This window comes from Brassica rapa, chromosome A02 (assembly GCF_000309985.2).
Source record: "Brassica rapa cultivar Chiifu-401-42 chromosome A02, CAAS_Brap_v3.01, whole genome shotgun sequence".
NCBI classification, from domain to species: domain Eukaryota; kingdom Viridiplantae; phylum Streptophyta; class Magnoliopsida; order Brassicales; family Brassicaceae; genus Brassica; species Brassica rapa.
In genome coordinates, this window is record NC_024796.2 from 28,763,034 (window position 1) to 28,785,854 (window position 22,821).

Consider the following 22,821-nt stretch of genomic DNA (forward strand, 5'->3'; position numbering starts at 1 on the left):
AAAATACCAAAGCAAATATGAACTCAGATTTTTAAGATTATTTAAAATAAGTTTCAGTTTTAATTCGATAAATCATAGGCATAAATTTATTTAGAATTTATAAAATATTTTAATTATTGTAAATATTGATATGTGTACATGAGTTTCCAAAAATGTATCAGCTACTTATGCATGTAACTTCCTATTGAGCATTGCGTTATTTTCTAATCTTAAAAAAAAAACATCAACATATAATTTGATAAATATTATGAAAGTACGTGAGTATTTAAACGATAAATAAAATTGATTTCATTTGACTTAATTATAATAAAAAATAATTATACTTCATTTTGAATTTAAAAGAATATATGTAACTCAATATACTCACAACATGAGTGACTCGACTAATCTAACTTATATCTAAAATCATAGATTTAACTACGATAAAAATATATAATTTTATAAAAATATTAGTTTATTTTATAGATATAAATCATAGGATAACTCAAAACATAAATGAAAATAAAATATTAACCAACTGTTACAATTTAACTCTTTTGTAAAATTTATATATATGCTTCAAAATATTATCTTTATATTAATTTATGTTATTTGGAATTAGACACTTTAGTTTATTTTTTTATTTCATTCTGCGCACAATATATATTAAGTTATACATTATCTTCATAAAATATATTTAAATATCTAAGACAAAAACTAAATGCAAATAAGAAATTAATCCTAATTTTAATATATTTACCCAAATGATAACTAAATTGACTATAACCGATTAGATATAACATATATAAAATCATATGTATAATTAAAGTAATATAATATTATTAATATAAATGATAAATACAAATTATAATTTAATTTAAAATTAAAAGTAAATAGCAATCAATTATTATAGTATATTTACTTTAAAAATATTTGTACTCGTGCATGAGCACAGGAAAATCATCTAGTATCCTAGAATTAAAGAATCCAATAGTGATTTTTTTAAAAAAGCCCACTTCCTTAATCATTTTTTGTTTGGGTGCCAAGAAGCTCAGTTCTGATATGTTGGTAAGAGAAGGGTCGATACCCTAGGTCATGCTTCTTCTTTTTCGTTCATGTCAATTCAGATAAAACAAAAAAAAAAAATTCTTTTCATAAGGCGGCATAGGTGTAGCGGGTCACCGGTGTTGTTTGTAGTCTCCAACTTTACGAATCAGATTGGTGGGGTCAGATCTGAGACGTGTAACCCAAGCCTTCTGCAGTGTCTCTTCTGTAGATCCACGGTGGTTAGGGTTTCTCCGAACTTGTAGCGGGGTGGTGGAGGTTAATCGGTGATGAGACGCGACGTAGGTGATGGGGCCTGCTTCAGATACGAACCGTCTGGCCTCCCAATACCTCAACAGCCAAACCTCGACGGTGGTGGTACAAAGGCCGGCTTTCAATTCAGCGAGGAGAAAAGTGGAGTTACCATTTCCATCTCTACAATTTTTAAATGGTAAGAATTAAGAGGAATACGCCGATGAATTTCAACGAATGAAACTCGTTTATTTATAGTTGGAGATTCACCCTAAAGAATCAAGGGGGATGTTAATGAGGACTGTAATTACGACGATTCTACTTTTGTAACGTTCAGTGATTTCGTTCGTCGGTAAGAAGAAGACTATTCGATTAAAGGCTGACACTGGTGCAAAAAAAATATTTATTGAGATATCAAGAGTGGGACACGTGTCAGTTTGAGGTTACTCGACTTTTTGACCTGGATGCTGAGGTGGCGCAGCAGGAAGGAGGCAAACATTTTATATATATATATATATATATATAGATTTGCGTTTAAAGCCACGTCATTGCCACATCATCTTTAACAAATTAACGGTCAACTCACAGAGTTAATGTCAATGTTAGCCAATGTATGAAAAATCCGTTTTTAAGAGTTGAAGTATGAAATTCAAATATATATTAAGTTGAAGTATGTTTTAGCACAAGTGATGAGTGTATGTTCGGATCGGGACCGCGAAGCTGTGTTGATGTAGGAATTGACCGTTTTCCCAAACTCCGCCTATTCATGAATAACAAAAGCAACTACACTTGTAGTTTCTGAAAAATATGGTATTGCAAACACAAGAAAAGGGTAAGGGATTAAGTTTTTCCAGTGTTAAGAATCCTCTCTCTGGCCAATTCTTCAACACTTCAAGAATAATATCATACTTAGAAATGCAAATAATTGAATGGAAACTATATTGTAGAACAAAGATGAAAGTGTTGATTGTGCATCACCTTTCGCTCCTATTAGCCATAAACTAATCAGCATAACCTCAAAACAAATTAATATTCATTTATTACATTTTTTATATTTTGTAATTGACTAACAAACTTTTCCTGGTCAAAGAACTTTCATTCCTCTTTTCTTTTTTTTTTGTCAACCATTCCTCATTTAATACTCATTTAGTTTATAAAGTTTCATAATTTTACCAAAAAAGGTTTCATAATGTATAGTAACATAATGCCAGTCAAACATTTATCCCTATATTCTTTATTTAGAATACATATTACCAAAAACAAACAAATAAAAAATAATTGAAATTAATTTGCTATTCATTCCTTGACGTCTTAATATGTGTATATATATATATAACAGAGCATTCTCAACACAACAAAAACAAAAATGTCAAAAGGAATTAGGATGGCTCTGGTTATGAATCTCTTATCTATTTTATTTTCAGGAGTCGTAGTTCATTCCGGTCAAAGTACCGTACCTCTCAAATCCTTCAAGGTCAGATTTAAAACAAAAACTTTGGACACATATATGTTTCCCATATTTTAATCTATTTAATTAAGTCAGCATCATTTTTCTTATATCATGTAATGAGATCAACATCCTTTTTCATTTACAGATAGGTGAAAATGTAACATATGATTGTATAGATATTTATATGCAATCAGGACTTGATCATCCCTTACTCAAATACCATACGATTCAGGTGCATGATTTTAAAAATTGGTCCTACACAGATTTTTTATGAAATGTGATTTTTAACTTTACTGTATTTGCACCTTTTGAAAGATGAAACCATCAGTTTCAAGGACTGAACTGAAAAGTCAAATTGGCATAAACAAAGTACAAAAACAGAAAATACCATGTCCAGATGGAACAATTCCTGTATGGAGAAATACAAAAGAATTCACCACCAACACTCAGGTTTTGGCCGAGAACCATGTTCATTTTCTATCACCTGATAGTCCTGGAACACATGTAAAACATTCAATTTCCTCTTAATATCGTAGACCTCATATTTTCTTATATCTATATATTAAGTATTAATGTATGGAGTGTATATATATATGTAACATTGGACACAAGGTGACTAACATTTACTTTTGGTAGCTTGCTGGAGTAAGGTCATTGAATGGTCCATATCATGGTGTAGAAGCTTGGTTTAAAATGTTTGAACTAGACATCGCAAAAGATCAAGCCTCATATAGTCAAATATATATAGGCAATGGATCGAATAATGAGGTCAATTTTATTTCAGCGGGTTGGATGGTAGGTTTACATTTTACTGTTTTATTTCTTTAATTCGTTTGATGGTATGGATACTCCTAAAATATTGCAAATCTTTTACAGATAAATCCAAGCTTTTTTGGTGACGGACGTACTTGGACATATGGATTTTGGAAGGTGTGCGTGTGATATATATTCTTGGTTTCTTCAGTTGTGTAGACAATATACTACACTTGTTGAATATCTAAATAAAATAATATGTAAATATAAATATGATTTTGTAGGGTAAAGATGGAAAAGGATGTTACAACACGGCATGTTCAGGGTTTGTTCAAGTATCGCAGACGGTTCCTATAGTTCAACCCATTGATGTTCCGACTGGCCAGTTTCTCTGGCTGCATTACTCCATCCATCAGGTATTTTTCTTAATTTTATATATTTATTTCACATATGTCATTCCCACTAAGGAGTTAAGGATTTATGAATCATGAAATTTATACAATCAAATTAGTGGTTGATGTATATATAACTATAACTTTTTAAATAGTCCATAAATTTCCTCCTTTCAAATAATTTGTTTAGCACATTTTTTACTGCGAGTCATATAAATTAACAAATACTTATTTGTTTATTAATTATATGTGAAAAGGACAAAAATACAGGAAACTGGTGGATTACAGAACTGGGTGAACCCAACATCGATATTGGATATTGGCCAAAAGAGCTATTTAATCTTTTAGACAATGGTGCAATTATGGTTGGAGCTGGTGGTGTGGTTCAGGCTTCACGTTCTGGTTCAAGCCCTGAGATGGGTAATGGTCAATTTCCGAATGTTAATCACCCTAATGATTCAGCAATTTTCACAAATATCGAAGTTTTGGATTCCAATTATGTGCAGCGTAAAATGAATTATTTTCCTACTGAAGTGCTTCTAGATAGTCCCAAATGCTATGGGCTAACAATTGGTAAGCAATCTATATTCCGAGATCTACTTGGTTTCTATTTTAATTATGGTGGTCTAGGAGGAAACTCTTGTGGAATTTGATATTTTCAAGTGTAATTTTGAAATCTAATAAATATTAATAATATATTAAGAAATTGCAAAGAGTTATAATTCTGTCTTCTTTATAATTATTTTTCTCCAGGTTAGTGGCATTTTAATTTGCAAATGGTTGATGTCTTATTTAACTGTTAGGAACCCTAAAAAAAACTTAAGAGGAACTTTTGTCAAATCCAACCGATATATAACTAAGAGTAAACCATCTGAACCAACTTATATATATATATATACTCTAATACATGTTCACATGAACCAAACGTTTCGATTGACAACGAAAAATCAGTGTCTCTACCGACTAGCAGTCCTAGTTGACTTTTTTTTTTTTTTGAGCAACTTTTTTTTAAAAGGGGTGCAACACGAGAACTTCCCGGGAGGTCACCCATCCTAGTACTACTCTCGCCCAAGCACGCTTAACTGCGGAGTTCTGATGGGATCCGGTGCATGCAGTCCTAGTTGACTATCCAACACTTTTGTATATAAAAATCATGTAAACAAGTTAACGCCACTTACGAATTAAATCACTTAAGTCTTAAACAGTACGAATCCATTTCTATTGCATTTTTATATCTTCTAATTAAAAAGTGGAAGAAGTTGACGTAGCAATGCCGAAAAACGGGTTCCCATACGTATACGTAAAATTTGGCACGTTAACGCTGAAGCGATATCAACGTGCCAAAAAAAAAAAGACTTGTATTGTTATTATTCTAGTGTACTCACAGGTCGTTCTTATCATGATCATCGTTTTGTAAGCTTAGTACTAACAACGTAACTAACGCTTCTCTTTTTCAAAAAGTCATGTGATCGAGTGAGAAAACCCAAAGCAAACTGGGGAGATGTTAAACAAATGAGAATTTGGTTCGTTATAGCAACATAAATTAATATTGGGATGGTGAGGCATGCATACTCGTACAAAACATGGAAGTTATGAAACACCAACAAAATCCACCTACAAAGATCTCTCTGAGCAAGCCATTGCACAACAAGAAACACAAGTTCAAATTCATTTGATCTGTGTTACAAACGAAACCGTTAGCGAAAAGATAAAGTATGAATCACCAGAGAAATAATCAACTAGTGAGTTGATTTTGACATATACGAAAGGGAGACTAGGATCAGAGCCGCTAGTGAGTTGATTTTGACATATACGAAAGGGAGACTAGGATCAGAGCCGTTGTGAATCTCATCCCCAAAACAAATTCTTTTTTTCTGCTCGAGGTCTACTCATAATACAGTAATAATACAAAACTAGATTTTGACCCACGCTTTAAAAGCGCGAGATATTTTTTATTGATAAACTTATTGTTTGTTAGTTCACTAATATGTTTAAAGCTACGTGTTCGGTTTCGATTCAGTTCTTTTTAGGGTTTTAGTTCGGTTTCGATTCAATTTTTTGATTTTTGATTTTTTTATTCAAGAAATATAGGAACTGTTTAGTTATTTATAAGTTTGAGTTTGATTTCAGTTTAGTTGTTTTGTTTTTTAGTTTGTTTTAGGTACCAATTTTAAAAACTGTTAAAATCTTGAGTTCAATTCGGTTCTGGTTTGGTTCTCGCTTTAAAGATAATCTTAAATAATTCAGGTAAAAGTCATATTTTATTTTTGGATGAAATATCGGATAATTCAGATAAATTTAGATATCTCTTATAAGAATATTTGAGTGATTCAGTTTTTTCAGTATTAATAGTTCACATTTTATTCACATTTTTGAGTGATTCACATTTTTCAGTATTAAGAATATCTATACTGTTGAACAGATGAAAACATTTTTGTTATAGCGGTTTTGCACCTTGCGTGGATGTGAAGTATTAACGAACCTATATTTTTTGAACCATTTTATTAAGAGAAATTAGTTGAACCATTTTGTAAATATATTATGGTAGACAAAATTTCATTGACCATATATTTTATACACCAGTATATGTATTTATTATTTTCAGGATTTAGAGTTTAGGATTATCTTTCCACATATATACACATTTAGGGACACTACTCTAAGGTTGATAAATATATAACTGTAAATCATTTTAATATAAACTCCATGTACTATATACAAATATAAAAATCAATATTGTTAAACTTGTGTATTCAGTAGGTCTGATATGTGTAATTTTAGCTTTACCAGTCAAAACTAATTGAAGTCGTGAACCATAAATTGTTAAAACCATAAATAAATATTTTTTGATTGCATAGTCTATATGTCATGTGTTTAAATAATGATAGTCCACTCGTGAATCTCACAATGTTTTGTTTACATTAAAGAAATGAGTATTATTTATTATTAATTAATATATAGCTAATTATCTTTTAGGTTATATTGTAGTTATGATCGGCAAATATATAAGTATCACAGATGGCTTTGATTCATGTCAAAAAAATTTAAAATATTTTATTTAAGGTAAATTTTAGAAAATTTAGGAAATCTAGTTATATCACCTATTAAATTAATTAAATCACTGTTAAAGTAATATATTGTTAATATAAATTTAAGATAAGACCAAAATATTAATTGTCTAGTAAAAGGGTCTAACAATCTTTTATAAGTAGATTTTTTAAGACTGATTCTCTTGTAATAATATAGATCACAGAATACTGATAACAGTTTTGGTCCGATTCTTCCGGTTTGTGTTTTTTTTTCTTTTGACATTGTTTGTGTTAATTAAATTTCATCATATATTTTCTGATATCTGGAACAGCTTCGTCAATCTCTTTTATGAAATTAGTCTAACATTTTTCTTTCCGAAGACATGTCTAAAACTACATTATCAGTGTTTCGATTTATATGGACTCATAAACATAAGAAAAAGATAGTGCACAAATAAGCAAACAGAATAGGAATAAAAAACGGATTTAAATCTTTTGTTTATTCTAATTTTTAATCATTTAATTTAATTTATAATAAATATATTGGTAAATTAATATAAGTGGCAGTGGTTGTAATTACTCATAATTGTGTTAGTGATATTGTCATTAACCATTCATTAATTCTAGTAGGTACTGCTCATTTCTTAATGCGTATCCATGAATAGCGTATTTAAACAATATACGTACATAGCCTAGCATACAATCACCTATTCACCAAACCACTCATATCACTGCATTTATCGTATTACCTCCTCCCATTTCAATCACTCTCGTACCAAGTACCAACCACACTCTCATTGCATTCATCGTATTACCTTCTCCCATTTCAGTCACTTCACCCTTCGCCGAGGTCTTCTCTCGTAAGGTATCACTTCTCCTTTCGTTTTATGCTAGATTTTTTTTTTGTTGAGTGATCGATCTCTTGGTCTATTTCATGTAAGATGTCATCTTTTGGGGGACATGACGTGCCGGATCATGTTCCTCCAAAGATTGTTTTCTTTTATTGGGTCAGACTGAATCAAATATCGGATCCCCAACAATTCTAGATACTTCCTCTGTTTCTAAATAAATATCACTTTGACATTTTTCATACAGATTAAGAAAGTGACGGATATATATGTAGGTTTTAATTAATTTTCAGCTGAAAGTAAATATTATTTTTCATTGTAATTGTAAAATGATATTTTTTTGTAACAAGAAAAAAAAGAAGTTAAAATGATACTTATTATGAAACATATGGAGTATTTTGTTCGACTATGATCTAGTTATTGCTTAATGACATGCAGCAACAAATATTTCATTGACTACCATTTATTTTGGTCAAACACATTTTTTACAAGTTCTTAGATTTTATTCTGGTATAAGTAATTTATTACAATTTCTTAGATTTTATACTTAACACCATTTTTATTTTATAGTAAATTATACCAATTATAAAAGAAATATCTTTATATTCATTGTCTTTCCTTTTTTTTGGTAGAATACTACAGAACAAAATTGTCTTTCACACTAAAAGAAAACAACAAAAATATGTTTCCCTTTGGTTTAAGTATTACCAAAAACAATACAATCAAAGTTTGCTATTCTTTGACATCATAATATATATATATACATAACAGAGCATTCTTCTTGAAAACACAACAAAAACAAAAAGTGTAAAAAAGAATTAGGATGGCTCTTATTATGAATCTCTTACCTCTTTTATTCTTAGGAGCCTTAGTTCATTCCAATCAAAGTGTCGTGCCTCTCATATCCTTCAAGGTCAGCTTTAACACAAAAACTTTAGACACGTATATGTTTCCCTTATTTTGATCTATTTAATTAAGTCATCATTTTCTTATATCATGTACCGAGATCAACATCCTTTTTCATTTGCAGATAGGTGAAAATGTAACGTACGATTGTATAGATATTTTTATGCAATCAGGACTTGATCATCCCTTGCTCAAAAACCATACAATCCAGGTGCACGGTCATAAAAATTGGTTTCCTACATACATTTTTTTATATTAAATGTGATTTTAACTTGACTATATTTGCACCCTTTTTTTGAAAGATGAAACCATCAGTTTCAAGGACTAAATTAAAAAGTCAAATTGGCATAAACAAAGTACAAAAACAGAAAATACCATGTCCAGATGAAACCATTCCTGTATTGAGAAATACTAAAGAATTCGTCACCAACGCTCAAGTTTTGGCCGATAAGCATTTCCATCCGCTAACAGCTGATAGTCCCGGAACACACGTAAACAATTCATTTTCCTCCTAATAACTTACACCTCATATTCTCTTATATGTATATTTCAAATATTAACATATATATATATATATATATACATGTCACACAATGATCACTATAAACATTCACTTTTGGTAGATTTCTGGAGTAAGGTCACACAATGGTCCATATCGTGGTGTAGAAGCTTCGTTTGAAGTAGTATCAGTAGACATCGCAAAAGATCAAGCCTCGTATAGTCAAATATATATAGGCAGTGGATCGAATAATGAGGTTAATTTTATCTCAGCGGGTTGGATGGTAGGTTTACATTATATTTTATTTTTTCCTTTAATCTGTTTGATGGTCTGGATAGTCCTAAAATATTGCATTTCTTTTACAGGTAAATCCAAGCTTGTTTGGTGACGGACGTACTTGGACATATGGATTTTGGAAGGTGTGGATGTGATATATATTATCAGTTGTGTAGACAATATACTTTACTTGTTGTATATTTAAATAAAATAACATGTAAATATAAATATGATTTCGATAGGGTAAAGATGGAAAAGGATGTTACAATATGGCATGCTCAGGGTTTGTTCAAGTATCACAGAAGGTTCCCATATTTAAACCCATTGGTTTTCGGGCAGGCGAGACTGTCTGGTTGCATTACTCCATCCATCAGGTATTTTTCTTAGTTTATATATTTATTTCCCATATGTCATTCCCACTTAGTAGTGAAGGATTTATGAATCATGAAATTTATAGAATCAAATTAGTGATTGATATTTATGACTAAAACCTTTTAACTATGTAAATTTCCCCTTCCAAATAATTTGTTTAACACATTTTTTTTACTGCGAGTCTTTTAAATCAAAATTATTTTTGTGTCTATTAATTATACGCGAAAAGGACAAAAATACTGGAAACTGGTGGCTTACAGAAGCACTGGGATTAGGTGAACCTGGCGTCGATCTTGGATATTGGCCAAAAGAGCTATTTAACCTTTTAGACAATGGTGCAAATATGGTTGGAGCTGGTGGTGTGGTTCAGGCTTCACGTTCTGGTTCAAGCCCTGAGATGGGTAATGGTCAATTTCCGAATGTTAATCACCCCGAGAATTCAGCACTTTTGACAAATATCGAAGTTTTGGATTCCAGTTATGAGCAACATAAAATGAATTATGTTCCTACAGAAGTGGTTCTAGATAGTCCCAAATGCTATGGGCTAACAATTGGTAAGAGATTTATATTCCGACGTAATCGATACGGTTTCTATTTAAATTATGGTGGTCCTGGAGGAAACTCCTGTGGAGTTTGATATTTTCAGTGTAATAACTAAATTTGAAATTTAGTAAATAATAATTATAAATTAAGAAAATGCAAAGAGTATAACTCTGTCTTCTTATATTTTATTTTTCTCCGGGCCAGTGTCATTTTAATTTGTAAGTAGCTGATGTCTTATTTAACTGTTTAGGAACCCTTGTAAAACTTAAGATGAACTTTTGTCAAATACAACTGACATATAACGAAGACTAAACAAGCTTATATATGTATATACTCTAATATAGTTCTCTAGAAAATACAAGTAACACCTTAGCAAGTTTTACCTTGCTACATGCTTTCCCTTTTGTTCTGCTTCTAGCACATTACTAAAAATCTTAAGCTGTAAAGAACAAAGAACAAGAGGAAAGGTTACACCAAAAAAAAACAAGAGGAAAGGTCCTCTCATTCTTGATTTTTTTTATAACAAAGAGAGGGATGTTTTTTATATCCCTCGGGATCAATTCCTCATGCTCTCTTCAACTTCGTTCTTATATGGTAAACTCTTTACCCGCTTCACATTGAATTTGGACCCAAATAAAAGCAATTTGAAACTGAGTTGAGTAAGGCTGGATACCATATGGTTTATGTTTTTTCAGTATTAAGTGTTCACGAGAGAGGTAACGGTTTTCAAGAGTTGTAGATCTCATCTCAGGATGAGGAAGCAAGTATACTGGTTCTAATAACACTACCTAACAAGAAAAAAACTCTCAAATCATATACTTCAAGCATCCTCTGCGTCAGGAGCAATAAGGTCATGTTTTGCATCAATGCATCTTGATTGGTACTAATCGTGTTTTCTGACCTAAAGAATTTTTACCCTTTAAATAATATAAACGTTTCTCAGTTCAAAAAAAAAAAAAAAATATAAACGTTTCCACTTTCCAGGTGCATGAACAATTGTATGGGAAGGTGTTCCAAAAAAAAAAGAACAATTGTATGGGAACTGAATTAATTAATTTTTATTCTATCGTGTACTTTTTTATTGTGGATTTAAAACTTGTTAGAAGTTTTGAAAGACGATATTGTTTTGAGAGATTTGATAATGTAATAACTATGTAAATTTGTAAGAATAAGAAATAACGCACAAGAAATTACTATGATCTTATTATATAAACTGGCATGAATAAAAGTCTAAGTATGTTACTTTGTTAAGTTTTTATTATTTATCAACATCATTCATTATGGAGATTTGAATCTATATAATAATATCAGCCATATTAGGCAAACCACTAGACTAATATCCATGTTCTAATTGTCGGGTGAAATTCAAAAAAAAATTAAAATAAACAAATACTTGTTAAACTAATAAAATTTTCTATTTTTGAATTAAAATTTTAATAATTTGATTAAAAATCGAGTTCAAAATGTTATGATATCGCTTAGTAATTTATATTAAAAAAAATTACAGTAGTAAAAATATATGTTTTTTTAAACAAGGGTGGTTATTAAGAAAATAAAGGTTAATTCGGTATTTTACGAACCGACCAATGTTATAAACTTATAACCCTTCAAGATTGGACCGGCGGCTGTTAGAAAGTGCGCGTCCACGGTGTCAGGCGACGAACGGAAGTGCTTTGTGTCAATCTCTCTCGGTGATTTCTCGTAGCCACGTGTCAAAAGATGTCGTCTTTGAAGCGGAAGCGCGACGCCGTGGAAGATAATCTTGATGGTGGAGAAAGCGCCGAGGGTAGTGATAAGAGCAACGGTTTCTTCGATATATACGGACCTCAAGTAACCACCTTTCCCTTAAAGCTTCTTCTTAGATGATTTTGATTGATTGGTTTATATTTGTATTGAAGTTTAATGCTCAAAATTGATGCAGGCAAAACCAGAACTCGTTTTCAACACTCCGGACATAACATTGAACTTACAAGTTAGGTTTTGAAATGTTATAACTATTTTTTTTTTGGACTAATGAGAATGTAAATATTGATAATGGGTTTGAACAGGATGTTCAGGGACTTGTGACATGGGTTCTTGGAGAAGGCTACATGCCCTCGTGGGTATTCATCAAGGTATGAACCCCAAAACAAAAAAAGATTGAAACTTGTTGTTGTGTATGTGTTGATGATTGAACTTGGAACTGGCTTTTTTTTTTGTATGTGTCATTACTCATATGTTGCCTTTATATATATTTTTGTGTAAGTATTAAGTGATATTTGAAGAATATGGTTTTTGCAGAATAAGCCTCTAATTCCAAAGGTTGTCTTGCTCTACCTCCCTGGATTGGATGCAGCTTTGTACTTATCACAGTCTAAAGAACTTGCTAGGTTGAAATCATGTTGTGGCAATCCTATACCGCTTTTAGCTTTGAGGTTGGTGTAAGTTTTGGTTCTTTCTCTTTTTTCTTATTGCTTATTTGAATACTATTGTCTTGGTTAATTTTTGGTGTATAACATCTTTTGATTTTTCTTCTTTTAGCTGTGCAGTTGATGAGATGAAGACAATCGATACAATACTTACTTGCAGGGGTAAGAAGAAGAAAACCACTACTGGTCTAGTGGAATCTAAGCCAGGTAGTTAAAATCTTGTAAACTAGATCTTATAACAAACCTTCTCCTGATGTAAGGCCCTAACAAGATAACTTTTTTGCTTGTAGAAGCATGTAATCTGACGGGGCAGTCCTTCGTTGAGCTCACAAAAGATATACCATTCCCAGTTGCATACTACACTCTAAGTAGAAAGGAAATGGAACAAAACGGATATAAATTTGAGACAGGTAGGAGTTCTTCTAGCTATTGAAGATTAACACCTTAATCATGTTTAAGCTGTTAACCTTTTGCCTCTGTGTCATTTCGTTTGATAATTTTTTGTCATGCAGAGTTTATTGCTACACTTCCTGCACCATCAGGATCATGTCCTCATGAAATTTTGGCTCTTGATTGCGAGATGGTAAGCAACTATGTTCTCTAGCCTTTTGTGATGATGCTTTGTGAGCTAATCATTTCTTCTCTTTATGTTTCACTCTAGTGTATTACAAAGGATGGATTTGAATTGACAAGAGTGACACTGGTTGATATAGAAGGACAGGTGTCTTCTTCTTCTTCCTTACTGTTTTCAAGTTTGTTAGATCTCTTCTTTTTCTGTTACTAAGTTTCCATGGTGGTGCAGGTTCTACTCGATAAGTTAGTCAAGCCAACAAATCTTATTACTGATTACAATACAAGGTAAGCCCTTGTGATATGCTCGGTCTGGTTTGGTTTGGTGTACAAAGTTATAAATATAATAGTATTGGTATTGGTTTGCAGGTATAGCGGAATAACAGCTGAGATGATGGAGGGAGTTACAACAACTATTAGAGACATTCAGGTTCCACAAGATCCTTTTAACTTTTTATTTACATACTTGTAATGGTCTCTAGTATGATAATATCAGAGCCGTTTGCTATGTTCAGGAAGAGTTCTTAAAGCTGGTTTATAAAGAGACAGTACTAGTAGGACACTCTTTGGAGAATGACTTGGTTTCTCTGAAGATCTCTCATAACCTGGTGATTGACACTGCAGTACTATACAAGCATCCACGGGGTGGTTCTTATAAAACCAAACTTCGGATTCTAGCGAAAAAGTTCCTAGCTAGAGAGATACAGATGTCTGAATCAGGACATGACAGCGTCGAGGATGCAAAGGCAGCCATGGATTTGGCATTAATGAAGATAAAATATGGTAAGAGATTCCTATTCTCAACGTTAATTAGGCGTTTTATAGGAGATTATTGATTAGGCGGGTGCCTATACCGATATTTTGAACGTCTATACCGACTTTTAGACCATCTACAATGCTACACTAAAATTTACTCTATATTTCACTCTAAAATAGAGTAACTCTATTATAGAGTTGGATTTGCTCCAATGGTTCACTCTATAATAGAGTTACTCTATAATAGAGTGAAATATAGAGTAATCTTATTTTTTCACTCTATATTTGGAGTAAAAAAACAAGATTACTCTATATGTCACTCTATTATAGAGTAACTCTATTATAGAGTGAACCATTGGAGCAAATTCAACTCTATAATAGAGTTACTCTATTTTAGAGTGAAATATAGAGTAAATTTTAGTGTTGCATTGGAGATGCCCTTAGAACACTGTTTAAATCTTTCTTCTTATTTATCCTATGAAGTGATTTACCTTCTTGGCTTCCTCTTAGGACCTGACTTCGGTTCACCACCGGAGATGATAAGAAAGAGACTCCTCAACGTTTTGAATGAGAGCGGGAAAGCCACTTCTATTGTCGACAACATCAACATCGTGAAACGATATGCTTCCGACTCATCAAATGCAATTCCAGTATCTGATGATGATGAAGCACTTTCAAAGGCCATGAAAGAGGTAAAGAACATGCGGTCACAGTTCGTTTGGACACAGTTCTCGGAACTAAACACACATTTCCAGAGCAGAGCGGATGATCCAGAGAAACTGAACCCAAGACTAGCAAAAATGATCTCATTACTGACATGTAGCCATGATTCAGCCCCTGAGAAGCATCCCATGAGCAAAGTTTCAGCTGAAACGAAAGAGATATTAAAGAAAATGGATGAAAGAGTGCATGCCCTTCACGCTGCATTACCACCAAACGCAATGTTTATAGTTTGCACCGGACATGGAGACACAGCCATTGTACACAGGTTTGTTATCACTCAGTTTCAATATCTTTTAAGCTTTTTTAAAGAAACAGCTAATCTGATTATGTTTCCTATACTGTCTGTTTCTTGTGTGATGAAGAGTGAGGAAGATGCTGAGAGACGAGAAGAGTGAGATTGGGTTTAGCCGTGAGAAAACTGTCAAGGTTCTTGAAGAGCTTCAAGCGCAAGCTGAAGTAGCTCTCTGTTTTGTAGGTATCAAGCAATGAAAGCGTATAACACGGACTCTAATTTTTTTGCATTGTATACTTTATATGAGTAACCAGTATACATACTCGTTACCTTCAGTTCTCGGTATTGGTTTATTATATAACTTTGTATGCCTTTCATATACCGATTTACATTTCCATAGTGATGATAGGTTTGGTAAGAACCCAAGATTTAAACCAAATCCGAACCGGGAAACTCGAATCCATAACAAATCCAACTGGACAAATACCGAATAGATCTTGTACATAGGTATTATCTAAATCAGAACGGTTATCCAAAAAACCAATATATTCAAATTAGTATTTGAAATAAATATTTTAAGCTAAATACTTCATTTCATATTTTTTTGCATTTTATAGTAACCAGTATACATACTCATTACCTTCAGTTCTCGGTATAACTTTTTGATTGTATTGGTTTATTTTATAACTTTGTATGCCTTTCATATACCGATTTACATTTTCATAGTGATGATAGAGGTTTGGTACTAAGAACCCAAGATTTAAACCAAATCTGAACCGAAGAAAACTTGAATCCAAAACAAATCTGAACCGAAAAATCCGAATCCATAACAAATCCAAACTGTAAAAATACCGAATAGTTTTTGTACATAGATATTATCTAAATCATAACGGTTACCCGAAAAACTAAAATATTCAAATTAGTATTTGAAATAAATATGTTAAGCTAAATACTTCATTTCATATTTTATTGTGTTATGATATCTAAAAGTACTCAAATTTGAATTATAATCAGCCGAATCCAACTTGAACACACACAATTTGAACATGTTTAGGTGGTTAAACCCAAAAACCCGGAAATTTGATCTGAACCCGAACCGGTACTCGAGTTGAGCAACAGGAAAACTCTCTGTTTCACTCGGAAGGTCTCTCATTAGTGTGATGCTGATCTGACGATCGTAACCGTTGATAAAACTCCTCTTCATCTCAGCCGTTAAATTCGATTCTCAAAATCCATAAAGCCTCAAATTTTTTTTCAAAAGATCTCTCAAGAGACGAAGAAACAAAACGAAGACGACGAGCTCCATCACTCCGCTGTACAATGGGGATATCCGATCAAGATTCGCCGCGTCAATCAGATTCCTCCGTCCAGGCGGCGGCTGTGGAGGCGAAGATGGAATCTTCTAACGAAAGTGCGATCAAACAGTCCCATCCTGTACTCGATTCGCAAGATCGGAGAGAAGAAGAAGACTTTCCTTCTCATCCTCAGACGCCGCCGTCAAGTTCCGAGAAGCAGCCATCAGCTACGCAAGACGCCAGTCACGCCACGCCGCCACAGACACTTCCGGTTCATCGGTTTGTCACGAATCTTTGATTAGTTTCATCGGTTTAAGGAAATATTAAAGCTGACCAAATTGGTTTAGCATAAACCGTGTATTATTCAACCGGTTCATTTAACAGACTCTGTAACTGAATAACAGAACGTGGGAGATTGTTAGTTAGAGTTTTTGATTTGTTTATGCAGCAATCAAGAAGCTGAGTCCAATGATGATGTTACTCCGAGTGAGCAGAGGCGTTGCAAGTGTAAAGCTTCAAGATGCTTGAGGCTGTAAGTACTCAATATTCTCCATGTCTTTGTGGTTAATGTGTGGCCGTTATAAATAGAGTTAGTGACTTGAAGGTTGATGTAATCTTTGTATAGGTATTGTGAATGCTTTGCGTCTGGATCGTATTGCAATGGATGCAACTGCTTGAAGTGTCACAACACTTTGGAGAATGAGGCTGAAAGACAGGAAGCTATCAAGGCTACCTTGGAGCGTAATCCGGGTGCTTTCGAGCCCAAGATTGGTGCTACTCCTCAGGTTTTGTCCTCTAAATTTATACTTTGGCTACAACTTAGTTAGGAGATGGGACACCACATGCATTTGAACGGAATCAATTTGGTATAAACTTTGTTTAGCCTTTAAGCTGAAGAAAGAAAGTGTCAAGAGATGATTTTGATGTACTCATTTTATCAATTTATCCTCGATTTGGTAGGAGGATGTGAGGCAACTCGTGACTCTGGGAAAGCACAGCAGAGGGTGCAACTGCAAGAGATCAGGATGCCTTAAGAAGTACTGCGAGTGTTACCAGGCCAATGTCCGGTGCTCAGAGAACTGTAGATGTCGAGATTGCAAGAACTTTGAAGGAAGCGATGAGCTCGACATGTCTGGTTATCTGGACCTTCTTCAAGCAAGAAAGATCAAGGCAGCTTCACATTCAGTAGCAGATAGAGGTTCATCTGCGGTTCCACCCCTTGTCCAAGACCAGACGGTAAACCCCTTTGTGTTTGATGTGATGATTCTCATGCTCTTTAGCTTCACTTTGTGCGTTTAATGCATAGTTTCTTTGTGTGTGTGTTTTCTTGTTCAAACTAGGTGAATTACGTTGTAAGGGATGGTGACACTTCTTTATTCACAGTCCCTAACAACAGAGTGGTACCAGGATCTACCGCACCTACTTACAGGTTAGTGATATCAAATTCGAAACTAGAGTGATACCATCTTAAGGTTTTGTCTGGTTGTTGACTTGTATAGGTCCTCACAGTCAGATACTAACCAGCTGCGCCATGCCAAAGAGCTATGCTCACTTTTGGTCTCAAAATCGGTGGAGGTAGCAAATAAAATGTCAGGTACAGACAAAAAGAAGAAAGCCGAGAAAAAGACTCTTCACTTGATTCAGCTGAGAGAGATGCTAATGTGATGAATGACTCTCCAGATTGTGTCCTTGACGCTGGTAGAATGGACGAGAAACCTATGTCTCCAGCAACACGCGCATTGATGTGTGATGAAGAACCTGTGACCATATCAGAGAAAGAGACATCAGCGAGAGTGAGAACAAGCCAAGAGAAAGAAGACACAGGCACAAGCTCGGAGGTTTACGCAGAACAAGAAAAGCAGATCTTGTTAAGCTTCAAGGACCATCTTATGCAGCTCTTAAACCGTGGGAGCATAAATGGTAAAGCTGATATTTTTTCTTTGAGAGATCATATCCTTTGTGCATAAATTTAGAGCGAGGAGATGTGTTTGATTTTGCAGGAACAAACATCCAAAAGGCCAACACAGATCCGAGTAGAAAGGAACCAGAGGATGAAGAGCAAAGCCATGGAGACTCAAGTTTGGGTTCGTAGGGGACTTCTGTGACAAAAATTTAGCATCTAACTCTTTTGTTGTACCATATGATCATGTGACATTGTTCTAAAAGTTGTATAGGAAGATCAGACTAGTTCTTTCTGGTCAAATATAAACTCTTCTTTTAGCTACTGATTAGTAAGAAATTCAATTCATTTGATTGTCAATACAATACAATACATGTGTATTTCACAAAGCCAGCACGAAAACACCTCAAAAAAATTTAGTGGTTTGTGTAGGTTTTATAAAAGAGTGGTTGAAAACTCTTTTACGTTCGGTATGAGCAACATATACCATGTTTTGGAGGTTAATGCTTTTTTGAACTCACCACATACACTAGTCCCAAAAATCTGATTTGTCTTATACAACAATGGACATGCACCAGTAGAAATAGTAGTGTATTCATCTTGTCATCGTCTATACAAAAGCAGAAATATTTTCTTTTTTACAAGAAAGAGAATAAAAAAAGAGAGATATGATATATGATTTCCTTATGTCGACAATTTTACCCTACTAACATTATCACAGATAATCATAAAAATGTGTTGGGGGTAAAGTACGGGCGATATATCTAGAATTAAACAATAATAAATATTAAAAATAGTTTTTGGAATTAAGAATATAAATCAAGAAAATGTTTAATATATATATTTTGAAACCTTAAAGAGAAATTTCATATGATAATCATTTTTAAGTTTTTATCACAAAAATAGACACCAATGAAGAAAATGACCAAAATAAGTTTTATTAAATGGTAAAAATGACCAAAATATATATTTTTACCGTAAGGTTAACTAATCTAGACTTAGTGTTTAGAGTTAAGGGATGAAGTTTTAGAGATAGAGTTTCAAATAAAATAAAAATTAAATTTTTCAAAAAAAAAAAATATTTTGGTCATTTTCTTTCTTGAGAGCTATTTTTGTGACAAAAATTAAAAAAAAGACTATTTGAGAAAATTGTCTAACATTAAAACATCACTACTTATTTTTGTTAATTAAGACATCACTAGTTATTTTTGTTAATTAAGACATCACTAGTTATTTTTGTTATTTAAAAATAAACATTATTAATTATTTACTTAACCATTACAAAACAAAATGTAGAGTATAAATATTTTAAATATATAAAAAGAGAAAATTTTATATTAAAATTTTAAAATATCTATAAATTAATATATTTTTGAAACGTTAAATAAATAAAAAGAAGAAAGATGATGTATAAAATAAAATGGCTTAACTAACAGAAACAAAACGTTGACTAAAACACGTAGATAGAAGCCATAACCAACAATAAGTCAATAAGCACTTAAGCAGGTAGGTAGCAAATTGGTCGGCACTGAACGTGCTACGTGCATCCTAGCCACACTAACATAATAAAAACAGAACATCCAAATCTGTTTCCTCGGAACGATCACCGGACTACATGGAAACGTTGACTAACGAAACCAATGAGCTCAGATCGGAGTTTCTCCACATTCTTCCATGTCAACGATTATCCAAAGGTTTCAATATCTTCTCTTTTAATATTTGTATCTTTCCTCATTACTCATCTCTGTAGATTTTATTTCTTGCAGTTCTTGTAAAGAACTGTCTATTATTTCTTCTTGTTTCCAATCTCCTAATCACCGGAGCTATGGAAACACACGAAGCTGTAGACTTTCGATCTGAGTTTCTCCGAGTTCTTCTTAGTCGACGATTAGGCCAAGGTTCATTTAATGATTTTATTATTAAGAAACCTTCTTTTTAAAAAAGTTCTCTTCATAACCACAGATTAAATGATTAACTTCCTTTTTTTAATGATTAACTTCCTTAATTAACTTCTAAAACTTGATTAAATATTTGGGAACATCCAGTTCCATTGGTAGCTGAGTGTTCAAAGCCAGTGGCCAATCCTATCTTTCAAAGTGCTATTCCATCTACAGCAGTGAGATATTATTATTCTTGAATCATTTTTTTTTGCTTACATATATGTAATAATTATAAAAAGAAAATTCATTATCTTCATTACCAAACCAACCAGGCACTAGAGTCTTGTCCAAAGGAACATATTGATAACTTAAAAGATATGCTTAAAGAGGAAAATATTCATTTACACACTGAGGTAATTTATTTATTACACTCCCCCTTTCTCTTTCTGATAATTTTTCTATGTCCTAAGATCTTGTTTCTGTAATGGAACAAGGCTGGAGAGCAAGGAAGAATGCCTTTGCTTATTTTAAGCTTGAAGAAGAAGAGTGAAGAAAGAAGACCAGCTGTTGTGTTTATGCATGGCACAAGCGCAAACAAAGAATGGTTAAGGCCATGGCTTGAAGTAAAAACAAAAACAAAAACATCTTAACTTGTACTTTTGATTTTCTTATATATTGAAAGTTGAAACAAGTTGCTTGGTTTGCTTCTTAAGGCATATGCTTCAAGGGGATATGTAGCCATTGGTTTAGACTCTCGCTACCATGGTGAAAGAGCTGACTCCAAAACTGCCTATCAAGATGTAAAGTCTTTGTTTATCATTCATCTGGATGTTTTATTAGTCTACTAAGTTCTGACATAGTGGTTTTGGTGTAAATTTCAATACAGGCTCTTGTATCATCTTGGAAAAATGGAAACACAATGCCATTTATCTTTGATACTGTAAGAATATTACTTCCATTTAGCTCCATTTTTTGTTTCCTTTAGAATGTAATAAGACCCATGACCGGTGGCATAGCCTAATCATATATGCTGTCTCCAAAATCTTAAAGAACTAATATACATATAACTTTTATGGTATCAGATTGTAAAAATAGCTATCAAGATTAACACCAAAATGTTTATAGCCTCTTAAATTTTGGGGCCCCCCTGGTAAAACATTATTATTACTGCATCTACTATTGTTGATGTTTTTGTTTTTCAGGTCTGGGATTTGATCAAGCTAGCTGAATATCTTACTCAGAGGGAAGATATAGACCCGAAAAGAATAGGAATCACCGGTATTTCACTAGGAGGTCAGTCATAGAATAAACTGAGTACCAGGATTTGTAGCTTTTGGTATTACTACATTACTAAACTCTCCTCATTGTAAAAATCAAACACAGGGATGCGTGCTTGGTTTGCTGCTGCAGTTGACACCCGCTATTCCGTGGCTGCTCCTTTGATCGGTGTTCAGGTGCCAGTTATCCGTAGCTAATCTTTTCTCTTAACCATATACCAATAAGCAACACTGCAACTACGTGGACTATACTGATTTGTTTGGATATGCTTTCACATTTAGAAGAGACTTAAAGTTTATAATAAGTTTTGTATGTTGGTCAGGGATTTAGATAGGCAATAGACAATGATGCCTGGCAAGCAAGAGTAAACAGTTTAAAACCTGTATTTGAAGGTCACATTCTGAATAAACATAGATATGAATTAAAGATTATAGTCCTCTGATATTCTTTAATGCTTTCAGAAGCAAGGATTGATATGGGAAAGAGTGAAATCGACAAAGACGTGGTAGAAAAGGTAAAGAAGCATGATGGTGACTATAATTTCGGATTGCGACTCGAATGATTGGTCTGTAATGAAACAGGTGTGGGACAGAATAGCTCCTGGATTAGCCTCTCAGTTTGATGCGCCCTACTCGGTACCAGTCACTGCTCCACGCCCTCTTTACCTCCTTAACGGTGAGCACAGACTAATCTATGTAATGGCTCATTATCTACCAGCGCACAAAGAAAAAACATATACTTAGGATTTAATTTGCAGGCGCTGAGGATCCTCGCTGTCCTCTTGGTGGACTAGTTGTTCCGTTAGAGAGAGCTAAGAAGGCTTATAACAAAACTGCGTCTCCTGAAAACTTCAAGGTACATCACTGATCTCAACCTATAGTTCTAATGCAACCAGATACAATGCTCTAAAAAGTCTTCTGGTGTTTGCTTTGAGAGAGCAGTTCGTAGCAGAAGAGGGAGTTGGACACACAGTGACGAGTTTCATGATCAAAGAATCATCAGACTGGTTTGACAAGTTCCTTAAACAAGGAAACATGACTTCTCATTAAAACTAAGGCACATGACTATATGTAACAGAAAAAATAAAAATGTAAACTAATAAATGCATGTCCATAAGAGACATCTCAAAACTTTGGTTCCAAAGTATATGTATGGTTAAATAAAAGCATGAAATGCATATCAATTTAGTAGACAGGTGAAGGTAGAAGTAGCACAGACAAAATCTTTCATTCAAGTACGGTCCATGTCGTTTATCACACCTTCAAGCTGCACAATGAGAACCAAAAAAAACAGTTGGATTCTTATCATGTTTGTAGGTATGGATGCTTGTGCTTACCTTTTCAATCTGCCGCAAGAAGACATCTCCATACTGTTTTGCGGGTTTTGACTCCACAACATAGATCATGTCCTGCAGTTATTACAACACCTTTTAATTT

General features: G+C 33.4%; 5 protein-coding genes, 2 long non-coding RNA genes and 1 pseudogene across 9 annotated transcripts; 5 read left to right on the forward strand and 3 right to left on the reverse strand.

Annotated features, from left to right (window-relative positions):
• Nucleotides 1–768: 768 nt before the first annotated feature.
• LOC103854731 lies at nucleotides 769–4,592 on the forward strand. 2 transcript variants are annotated; one of them, XM_009131694.2, is made up of 7 exons: nucleotides 769–2,749; nucleotides 2,871–2,957; nucleotides 3,041–3,175; nucleotides 3,362–3,520; nucleotides 3,602–3,655; nucleotides 3,763–3,894; nucleotides 4,128–4,592. In XM_009131694.2, exons 1-7 carry the CDS (start codon nucleotides 2,642–2,644, stop codon nucleotides 4,521–4,523), a joined length of 1,071 nt encoding a protein of 356 aa, XP_009129942.2. In that variant the 5' UTR covers nucleotides 769–2,641; the 3' UTR covers nucleotides 4,524–4,592. The 2 variants fall into 2 exon arrangements, with proteins under 2 accessions (XP_009129942.2, XP_009129941.2); XM_009131693.2 differs by having other exon boundaries at nucleotides 777–2,749; nucleotides 3,041–3,229.
• Nucleotides 4,593–4,884: 292 nt separating this feature from the next.
• On the reverse strand, nucleotides 4,885–5,003 carry LOC117132334 (annotated as a pseudogene).
• An 861-nt stretch (nucleotides 5,004–5,864) lies between these two features.
• LOC117131824 lies at nucleotides 5,865–7,563 on the reverse strand. The gene is made up of 2 exons (XR_004455222.1): nucleotides 7,324–7,563; nucleotides 5,865–7,241 (listed from the first exon to the last, which is right to left on the reverse strand). It is a non-coding gene; the product is annotated as an uncharacterized LOC117131824 (long non-coding RNA).
• Nucleotides 7,564–8,549: 986 nt separating this feature from the next.
• Nucleotides 8,550–11,505, forward strand: LOC103854732. Its single transcript, XM_033284548.1, has 7 exons — nucleotides 8,550–8,660; nucleotides 8,778–8,864; nucleotides 8,956–9,144; nucleotides 9,277–9,435; nucleotides 9,518–9,571; nucleotides 9,671–9,802; nucleotides 10,030–11,505. Exons 1-7 carry the CDS (start codon nucleotides 8,571–8,573, stop codon nucleotides 10,435–10,437), a joined length of 1,119 nt encoding a protein of 372 aa, XP_033140439.1. The 5' UTR covers nucleotides 8,550–8,570; the 3' UTR covers nucleotides 10,438–11,505.
• Nucleotides 11,506–11,822: 317 nt separating this feature from the next.
• Nucleotides 11,823–15,431, forward strand: LOC103854733 (small RNA degrading nuclease 5). Of its 2 annotated transcripts, none has more exons than XM_009131696.3 (13): nucleotides 11,823–12,173; nucleotides 12,265–12,315; nucleotides 12,392–12,457; nucleotides 12,624–12,763; nucleotides 12,864–12,958; nucleotides 13,042–13,161; nucleotides 13,264–13,334; nucleotides 13,413–13,472; nucleotides 13,554–13,609; nucleotides 13,691–13,751; nucleotides 13,837–14,104; nucleotides 14,588–15,065; nucleotides 15,163–15,431. In XM_009131696.3, the coding sequence occupies exons 1-13, from the start codon at nucleotides 12,063–12,065 to the stop codon at nucleotides 15,287–15,289; spliced, it is 1,704 nt and encodes a 567-aa protein (XP_009129944.1). In that variant the 5' UTR covers nucleotides 11,823–12,062; the 3' UTR covers nucleotides 15,290–15,431. The 2 variants fall into 2 exon arrangements, with proteins under 2 accessions (XP_009129944.1, XP_009129945.1); XM_009131697.3 differs by having other exon boundaries at nucleotides 12,624–12,757.
• An 866-nt stretch (nucleotides 15,432–16,297) lies between these two features.
• On the forward strand, nucleotides 16,298–18,580 carry LOC103854737 (protein tesmin/TSO1-like CXC 7). Its single transcript, XM_009131698.3, has 8 exons — nucleotides 16,298–16,606; nucleotides 16,776–16,859; nucleotides 16,953–17,112; nucleotides 17,288–17,563; nucleotides 17,668–17,756; nucleotides 17,827–17,921; nucleotides 18,008–18,247; nucleotides 18,328–18,580. The coding sequence occupies exons 1-8, from the start codon at nucleotides 16,353–16,355 to the stop codon at nucleotides 18,417–18,419; spliced, it is 1,290 nt and encodes a 429-aa protein (XP_009129946.1). The 5' UTR covers nucleotides 16,298–16,352; the 3' UTR covers nucleotides 18,420–18,580.
• Nucleotides 17,860–18,397, reverse strand: LOC117131817. Its single transcript, XR_004455214.1, has 2 exons — nucleotides 18,172–18,397; nucleotides 17,860–18,085 (listed from the first exon to the last, which is right to left on the reverse strand). It is a non-coding gene; the product is annotated as an uncharacterized LOC117131817 (long non-coding RNA).
• Nucleotides 18,581–19,424: 844 nt separating the features above from the next.
• On the forward strand, nucleotides 19,425–22,579 carry LOC103854736 (putative hydrolase YtaP). Its single transcript, XM_018656239.2, is given in 14 exon segments — nucleotides 19,425–19,921; nucleotides 19,994–20,125; nucleotides 20,273–20,343; nucleotides 20,440–20,520; nucleotides 20,602–20,730; nucleotides 20,821–20,907; nucleotides 20,994–21,047; nucleotides 21,310–21,400; nucleotides 21,491–21,561; nucleotides 21,708–21,777; nucleotides 21,847–21,899; nucleotides 21,967–22,060; nucleotides 22,143–22,240; nucleotides 22,327–22,579. Coding segments are annotated over 14 exon segments (1,218 nt in total). The 5' UTR covers nucleotides 19,425–19,842; the 3' UTR covers nucleotides 22,435–22,579.
• Nucleotides 22,580–22,821: the final 242 nt, after the last annotated feature.

Excerpts from the sequence above, each read along its gene's own strand:
- LOC103854731 (XM_009131693.2), top strand. The coding sequence starts at position 2,642 with ATGTCAAAAGGAATTAGGATGGCTCTGGTTATGAATCTCTTATCTATT. Across the intron at positions 3,230-3,361 it reads CTGATAGTCCTGGAACACAT|CTTGCTGGAGTAAGGTCATT; the intron begins GTAAAACATTCA and ends TACTTTTGGTAG. Across the intron at positions 3,521-3,601 it reads TTATTTCAGCGGGTTGGATG|ATAAATCCAAGCTTTTTTGG; the intron begins GTAGGTTTACAT and ends AATCTTTTACAG.
- LOC103854732 (XM_033284548.1), top strand. The coding sequence starts at position 8,571 with ATGGCTCTTATTATGAATCTCTTACCTCTTTTATTCTTAGGAGCCTTA. Across the intron at positions 9,436-9,517 it reads TTATCTCAGCGGGTTGGATG|GTAAATCCAAGCTTGTTTGG; the intron begins GTAGGTTTACAT and ends TTTCTTTTACAG. Across the intron at positions 9,572-9,670 it reads GGACATATGGATTTTGGAAG|GGTAAAGATGGAAAAGGATG; the intron begins GTGTGGATGTGA and ends TGATTTCGATAG.
- LOC103854733 (XM_009131696.3), top strand. The coding sequence starts at position 12,063 with ATGTCGTCTTTGAAGCGGAAGCGCGACGCCGTGGAAGATAATCTTGAT. Across the intron at positions 12,959-13,041 it reads TCTAGTGGAATCTAAGCCAG|AAGCATGTAATCTGACGGGG; the intron begins GTAGTTAAAATC and ends TTTTGCTTGTAG. Across the intron at positions 13,752-13,836 it reads CAACTATTAGAGACATTCAG|GAAGAGTTCTTAAAGCTGGT; the intron begins GTTCCACAAGAT and ends TGCTATGTTCAG.
- LOC103854737 (XM_009131698.3), top strand. The coding sequence starts at position 16,353 with ATGGGGATATCCGATCAAGATTCGCCGCGTCAATCAGATTCCTCCGTC. Across the intron at positions 16,607-16,775 it reads CAGACACTTCCGGTTCATCG|CAATCAAGAAGCTGAGTCCA; the intron begins GTTTGTCACGAA and ends TTGTTTATGCAG. Across the intron at positions 17,564-17,667 it reads CCCTTGTCCAAGACCAGACG|GTGAATTACGTTGTAAGGGA; the intron begins GTAAACCCCTTT and ends TGTTCAAACTAG.